The 7,986-nt window shown below is 48.8% G+C and overlaps 2 protein-coding genes across 2 annotated transcripts; both read right to left on the reverse strand.

Annotated features, from left to right (window-relative positions):
- Positions 1-958: 958 nt before the first annotated feature.
- Positions 959-4,515, reverse strand: BDCG_16601 (fructose-2,6-bisphosphatase; the record flags this gene model as incomplete). The annotated part of the gene is made up of 4 exons (XM_045425812.1): positions 959-1,600; positions 1,671-2,257; positions 2,319-2,391; positions 4,459-4,515. 4 exons carry the CDS (start codon positions 4,513-4,515, stop codon positions 959-961), a joined length of 1,359 nt encoding a protein of 452 aa, XP_045280077.1.
- Positions 4,516-6,060: 1,545 nt separating this feature from the next.
- BDCG_02532 (C6 finger domain-containing protein) lies at positions 6,061-7,609 on the reverse strand (the record flags this gene model as incomplete). Its single annotated transcript, XM_045418069.1, has 3 exons — positions 6,061-6,779; positions 6,849-7,012; positions 7,083-7,609. The coding sequence occupies 3 exons, from the start codon at positions 7,607-7,609 to the stop codon at positions 6,061-6,063; spliced, it is 1,410 nt and encodes a 469-aa protein (XP_045274739.1).
- Between the last annotated feature and the right edge of the window lie 377 nt (positions 7,610-7,986).

The following is a 7,986-nucleotide window of genomic DNA, read 5'->3' on the forward strand; positions in this document are numbered from 1 at the left end:
ACTTTAAAACCCATCCCGTAAACCGAACGTAATATACCACACACCACTCTGACAATCAGCCATCCCAACTGAAACAAAAAGCCAGGAACCCCATTGAAAATAGAAAAAAAAAAACTAAAAAGAAAATCAAGCGAGACACCAAACACGCCTACCGAGATACACCCAGCCCCTGCGCACAAAAGCCAGGCTAGCGTCCAGTGATGTCTATCCACAGAGAGAGAGAGAGAGAGCGAGAGAGAACAAAAACCGCCCTCCCGTCCGCCAATTTTCTCTAATCTATTTTCCATAGCCCAATTCCACGCTCGAAACGCCCTCGCCATAGCGCGTCTAAGAAGGTAGAAAGAAGAGGGGAAATAATTAAAATACCAATCGATCAATCATCTCAAAACGCATGTATCCCGTTTTATAAAACACATATGTGGCAGATATATATAAATATATATAAATATATATATATATATACTTATACATATCTCTGCCTCCTTTGTTTTGACGCGATACGATGCAAAGATCCGCCGTTCCAATGTCTGGCCGGTTGAGTGAGAGTCTGGACCTGCTTTCTTTTTGGTCTTTTTTCCGCCCGGAAAAGTAAAACAAAATGGAATAAATATAAAGGAAAAAAAATCTTTAGCTGAGAAAATGCGAATGTAAAAGGTTTTGGGGAGGGGAGTATGGTGTATCTGATGTATTGTTTAAGGTGGGGAAGGGGAAAGGATGGGAAGGAAAAGTGGAGAGTTTTGCAACGTTTGGAGTCGGTCGTGTCTTAAAGATTGATGCGGAGGGAGAGGGTTTTAAAAGGGGTTTTAAAAGGGGTTTTAAGATAGGACTTAAAAGAAAAGGATGGAGGCCTCGATGCTACGCCAACGTAACTAGAAGGAAAGAGATATACATAGAGTGAGCTCGACTTCAAGAAATCCCCCGGGTTCCAAGAAGCCTGGTGTCAAGAGAAAAGAAGCCTTCACTGCTGCTGCTCACCCGGTGTCTGGTGCTTCGCAGAGGTACCTTTACCTCGCCATGTCGAGACGGCCGGGATATTCGCCTTGAAACGTTTCTCCTCCGTCCCGTACGCGCCGGGCGTCAACTTGATGAGCGTGTGGAGAGGGACCTCCATCCACGGACTCTGTTCCTGCGACATGTTCAGGAAGTAGGAGTAGATACACCGAAGAACGGCCTGGTGAGTGACGATGATCACGTTCTCGCTCCTCTCCAGCTCCATGATGATGGGCTCTAGCCGAATGACGACGTCCCGGTACGACTCGCCGCCTCGATAGCGGTAGTTGTATTTATCGTCGTCTCGAGCTTTGAAATCTTCTGGGTACCTTTCGGCGATTTCTTCGTATGTTAGGCCATCACAGACCCCCGAGTCGAGTTCATCCAGGGCCTTCCATTCTAGCTTATCATATCCGGTTTCTGCAGCGAGGTGGCGTGCCGTCTGGATCGTACGTTTTAAGGTGGATGTCCAAATTACCAGTTTGGTGCCGGGAGGGACACCAGACTCCTCGAGAAGTCGCGGGAGAGCGCGCGCATACTGTTCTCCGCGCGAAGAGATGTCTGCATCGCCACCAATTTTGCCTAGAAGGTTGTACTCGGACTCTCCGTGCTAGAAAAAACATAATGTTATTCAGCTTGTCCCAAAAGGAGGTAGTGAATGGCTTTTAGGATAGACTTACTCGAGAAAGCCAGATCGAGCGAGGTCGAATATGGAGGTTTTGAATATAATAAACCAAGCGACTGGACAGATAATCCTTGATATGATTGATGATTACAGTCGAGCCCACATTTATGAGCTTGACATAGGCGTAATCTTTCTCATCCTCATCAATCGTCTGGTAAACTTTTTCGTAGTTGCGGATGCGATTTCTGAAATCTTGCGCGGCCAGTTCTGGGTCCTGGCCGACATAGTCTGGTGATGTTGTCTTGACTTCGAGAATGTTGTTCATGATAAGCTCCTCGTCATCGCATTTCGATTCGACAAACAGCGTTTCGATACCTGCGTCCATGCATTTCCTGTATATCCATTGCCGACGACTTTTCGTAGAATTAGTAGCATCTAGTATTGCTACCTGTCCATCTGTCTCGGAAAACCAACGCAACATATCCGCCACCGCCGCTTCGGCGGCAGCCCGTCGTAGCCTCTCTCCGTCCTGATTGGATGTGTCAAAGAATGCAGCGGTTGGTCGTGGCGTGTCCTGTCGTCTATACTGGCCAACATTAAATATCCTCGCGGGAATCCCGACCCAAGCCAAGTATCGCAAAGCTGACTAGATGTTAGAGAAGCGTACATATGGAGAGTCACAAATGCAGCTTGATGAACGAACCTTTGCCAGCGATTAGACTCTTCCCACGGGCTGGTAACCCAACCATCACAACACAAATCCTAGAGTCATCGCTCTGTAGTAAAGAAGTATTAGTCACGCAGGGCAAACGGTCCGTCTCCAAGTTCATATGGTGGGAGGTCATTGTGCTTTTTTTTGAAAAGTTCGGCAAGCACAAATAAATCGAAAACCCGATTCAGAAAACAATAATGGAAGAATAATAAGAAAATAAAATCGACGGCAGACGTGAAGGAGCAAAGATATTGAAATGGGAGGGGGACAGAAATATTTGTATCGTAACAAATGCAGAGCACGAGGCTAGAGAGCACTTGACACTGGATAGTGAAGTATTTAACAAGTATTGAAAAGTGCATTGCTGTCTGGTAGAAAGATCATTATTGTCCCCACACAGCTGGCCAACTTGAGCTTGCCCTGCGATCACAGGAACCCAACTAAGAGAGGCGGTTGTGTTATCTCGAGAGAATGACAACAGTTGTTGATGACAGGGACGCGAAATCGAAGATTGCAAGAATCAGAAGCGATGAGGCGGAGAATGGCGATGACAATGGATCATACATTATCATGCCTTTCGTGGTAGCCTCCTTTGCCTCTAACGTCCTTCTCAAACGGCGTGTTACTCGATACGTGCTCAATGACCAGGAGGAGGGTAGAGGCACGTAATGAGTCGTCTGGGGGCAGATAAAAAGAATCTCACCCGCACAAGCCACTCCTCTCTTTCGGTGATTAGAACCAGCAGAGCTCACCAAAGTAAGACCTGTAGTCCACATATCCGCAGCAAGCAAGGCAGTGCTTTTCGGAGATGCTCCTCGCTCCCGGCCTGCAGCCTGCTCGATCTTGGTATACTTTCGACAAAGGCTAGTGCGGGCGGTCGAGCTCCCCACCAGCCGTGAAGAAACGGTCACCAAGTCTCCAAACTCGCCCGTGACGGCCAGAAAAAGTTCCACGTACACCCCATGCCACTCCTGCATGAAGTGCATTTGGTGAACCCTTGCCATTCGAGTTGAACAGCTCCAAGGATGGAACCAGCTCACCAGCCCAAAGGTTGACAGGGAGATGGAAAATCGAGCCGGGTGGTTTGTTTTGGAACTATAGCGCCGGATGCACGAGGCAAGTATGCTTCCTGTGCATGTTATCCATTTCATAAATGGTTTTATTTGCCCGTTGGGCAACCTGCGCAATAAAATCCCAAATGCCATGGGCATATTGGGGGGTCTGCTGCACCCCTCCACTCCGCCCCCCACATCCAAGCGGAATAGCGCAAACATGACCAGGATATCTGTATCCCCGTCCCCCCGTTCCAGATCCAGTCTAGGGTAAAGAAATGCGATATAAAGCAATCAAGTTCGATATGAACTGGCCGCATTATTTCCATCGACCGGATTTGCGAGCAACTCGGGTTGTTTTTCAACCTCCACCAATGGCCGTCCTCCCCGGCGGGAAGTTGCTCAAGCGGCCATTGGCGGGGCTATGTGGGGATGTTTTGGCCCCTCGTCTCGCCTGAGCCCCAGCCTAGTGGCAGAAATCCGAGCGTGCAGAGCAGGGACAAGCCGCAAAATTATGCCCTGGGCATGAGCAGGGAACAGCGGCATTCGGTGGACCCGCGTGGCAGGATGGAAGCGGTGGTTGGCTGGGCTGAAGCGTGAAAGCAGAGGTCGTCACGTTTGCCGACAAAGCACAGTAAAACCAACACAGACTAGACTGGCCCAGAGTCCTCGCCAATTCCGCGTATTATTCTGGCCATTTATTATTGCTCTCTGGACGGACTGATAATGGATAATGGTGGAGAGGAAGAGGAGAGAAAACAAACATTTCCATATCACGGGGTTTTGTTTGTGGCTTGTGCAAAATCGGGAAAATCCGCGTGGTCATGTGCTCTCCTTCCGCATCCTGACTGAATATACAAGAATCGAAATTCATGGGATTGGGCATACAATTAAAAAGGTAAAAAGGTAAAATAGGAAAAAAATAAAATATGAAAAATATGAATAGAAAACAACTCAATGGCGAGTGTTAGGGCGGGCAGTAGAAGACGAGGGGGATGCTAAGGCGGGGGTGTAGTTCAAAAGGAAACTCGGAGGAACCAAAAATAAAAATAAAAATAAAAAATATTAGTTCAACTCACCGAGGCAGAGAAGATTTTGGTAGTCGACGGCCGACGACCAGATTGTCCGAACGACATGATGCTGCTGCAGTTTTATAGTCCTAATAGTGCCGATTTTGAATGGCGCTATTGTGCTGCTGGAAGGAGGAGGGAGCAATCCGATACAAAGTTCGCAGCACACAGCAGCAGGGCCAGGGGGAAAACGAGAGTGTACTATGCAATTGTATCATCGAGGGGGGAGGGGGGAGGGAGAGGGGAGGAGAAGAAGGGGAAGAAATTTGCGAATATCGTTCGACTATGTATGTTTGTGAGCGGTGTGTGCGTGGTAGGCTATCGTAGGAATACTGACAATATTTAATTCGTGTCCGGTGGTTACTCGTTCAGCTTGAAGAAATAAAAAAAAGAAAAGCCAGTTAAACGGGGTGTGGCGGGTGGACATGGGGGTTTTGGGGCGGTTGGGTTGGGATGGAATAGTTAAACAGCAATAATATATATTTCAACTGGCCCAACAGACTACCCCGGTGCTTTTGGGGCCGATTGAGGACGATTTGAAGGCGAATGGGGCGGACGGCTTAGGACCGGAGCGAGCGAGATATGCCGAGAGAAAGCAAAGCTATTCCTGGCCCTGCTGGCGCCAGGAACCCGCTGAGAGTTTAAATAAAAGCCGAGATGTTGGGCGGTGGCATTGGACGGGGGCCGAAGGGAAATATGGATGGGCTGAGCAGTGAGGAAGAGGGGAGGGGCACGCAATGGCAGGCAATTATTGTCGCAGCATTTGCATTATTGACTGATAGCAGAGAGACCGACCCTTTTTGCAAAGTCGTCCTCCTTTTTCTGTGAATAGGGAAAAGATCTTGGCCAATATCAAGGTGCTTATTTTCCAATCGAGCGAGCACAAAGCGTTGCCAAACGCCACATCCAAGGATGGATTATTGCCAAGAACCATACTTTTTGTAGGGATGATGTCATCGCTCTCACGGTAAAATGGTTGAATATAAAAGAAGAAAAATCCAAATTATTTGGCATGCCGAAGAGCTGGAATAAGTTACGCCTTATATGGACAGGCCAAACCCTGGAATAGCCGCAGTGAGAAGCGGATGAAAAATACGGGATATTCGAGAAAAGAAGAGCATCACAATATCAAAACCATCCATCCATCCATCCATCCATCCATCCATCCCAACGAAGAAATATACCACCACCCTTGTCTGAAGCCTTTACCAAAACCCCACAGCCCTCCTCTCATATGTCTGGTAAAGCGCGCTGGCCATGCTCAAAAACTCAATGTCCGCCCTTATCTCCACCCCTTCCTTCTTCCTCCAACCGTCGGTCCCAATCTACCCCTAAACTGGCGCATCAACGACGCGCACGGCCCGCAGAGCAAAAGCCCGCAACTGTGCGGCAGCGCATCACCCACCGCCACCGCCACCGCCACCGCCCCCGTCGCCCCTATACTCATGTCCATCTCCATCTCAACTAAACTCCTGATAACAGAGCCATCCGCCGGCTTTCCTGCACATTTATAGAAAGCGGGATTAACACAGATACTACCCCAAGGATTCGCCGATGTAGATCGATGCGGCGGCCCGCACCCACCACCATCGGTCAGCCGCGAACAGAGAGTTAAAACGCCGTCGTCACGTCGTCGAAGCTCGATTCGTCCATGCCCGGTATGGGCACTACGGAATGAGTTGCAGGGTAGGTGGTGTTGCATTCGAGGATTGCGACACGATACAGCGCGCATTTGGAACACATGCGACTCGGCTCATAGCCTGAGGAGGCGTGGCCGGTGCTGAGTTCTGCATAACCCTTGCCGTCGCGGCGGTCGAGAACGTCCACCTGTAGTTGGCCCAGGCCTAGCATCCCGTAGGTGAAATCCTGGCACCAGTGGCACGGTCTGGGGTCATCGGGGCTAGGGGTGTGTGTGAAGGCTATTGGGTGCGCGAAGGAGGTGCGGATCCTTTTGGTTATTGGGCCTGCGGTACGATGTTTGCGACGCTTAACGGATAATACGTTGGGGATGATGCTGCAGTAATCTGATGTCTGTGGGGGGCTTGCTGATGGAAGGTTTGTAGATGTTGTGGTGCATCTAGCTGGGGTTTTCTTCTTTGGAGATTTCGGCATACAAGACGCTGCCTCCTCTAATACAACGGGTAGATCAGTTTCAGCGGATGTCTTAGAAAGTTCCCGCAACAATATTTCTTCTATAGACGGGGTTGCCTTCTGCGACAGGGCGGAATTTTCTAAGGACAGGAGTGGTGTGTGAATTTCCCGTGAATCGTGTTGTTCCGGTCTTGGCTCGATGCTGGTGCGTATGTTCGACTGTAGGATGGCATCCTCTACTATGCAATTGTTAGCGGGCGCAGGTTTTCTGGCTATCCATCGATGAAAGCGGAACTTGGATCACTTACCCATTTTGCTAAATGATGCGACGAATTTATGCTGGGAATATTGAGCCTCTTGTCCCTGGAGTTTAACGGATGTGTAGGCATCCTGTGAACTAAGGGGTTCATGACTTCTTAACTCCTTCTCGGTCAATGTCTCCTGGCTGCCCTGGCTAGCCACCGTTACGCTGCTAGATCTTTGTTAATCTCTTTTTACCTACCACTTTTAATCTCTATTGCTCCTTTTATCAGATTTCGCACCTATCTTCGTCCACAGAACTTCTACCAGCGGGTGGGGACATGCTCCCTGCTTTGGGAGGTGTTTTCCACGCAGTTTGCTTACTAGGTCCAGCGTCAATGTTTGCAGACGAGGACACAGAATTACCTTCTATTTTCCCAAGGAGTGCAAGAAAACATTTCGATGTCTGCGATTTAAATTTCAAATTGACAATAGATGGATGCTCGATAGCTGGCGGTTGGTTAGGAGTGATATCGTTACTGGTTTTCACCTTCTTTATTGGCAGTTCCGATGTAGTGGGAGGTCCACTAGGTTTGCGCTTTGATGGGCGCCGGGACTTTCTAGAGCGGCTATCATCGTATAATTCAAAGTCCCCGCTGGGATCATCATCAACCCAAGTGGAAGGGCATTTCAATGGGTCTCTGTAGCGAAGGTCGTATTTAATATAGTCCTCCAGGTAATGGTAGGGTAAGCCATCTGGGGTCAGTTTTGGCCTCTTCGGCCTGGTAAACTCAAGAGCAGCTGCAAGATCGTTGTCGGAATACGGCATGGCTGCAATTAGTCAACTTTTTAAAAGCGATAGCGTGATAGTGCAGACTCGCGGTATGGTTGGAACATATCGAACTCAGCTTTGTGAGTAGAATCTGGTGCGCCAGAGCTCGTTTGACCGACTAATTCTACCAAGTGGGGAGTGTTCTTCAGCAAACTCTTATCGTGGAGATATAACTGGAAAGTGAAAGATGCGGTGAAATCAATGAAATTTAGATATGTGATGGTTCAATAAGCCAGGGAAGAGTCAAAGAGTAGGTAGGATATCAGGTGCAAATAACGCGATAGTGAGGAATCGTAGGCCTCACCCACCGTTGGCTTCGTCCAACCAAGCGAAAAACCCGACCGTCCCGTGGAGATGAAGTGACATATATAGAA

The sequence above is a fragment of the Blastomyces dermatitidis genome, assembly GCF_000003525.1.
Source record: "Blastomyces dermatitidis ER-3 genomic scaffold supercont1.3, whole genome shotgun sequence".
In the NCBI taxonomy this organism is placed as follows: Eukaryota; Fungi; Ascomycota; class Eurotiomycetes; order Onygenales; family Ajellomycetaceae; genus Blastomyces; species Blastomyces dermatitidis.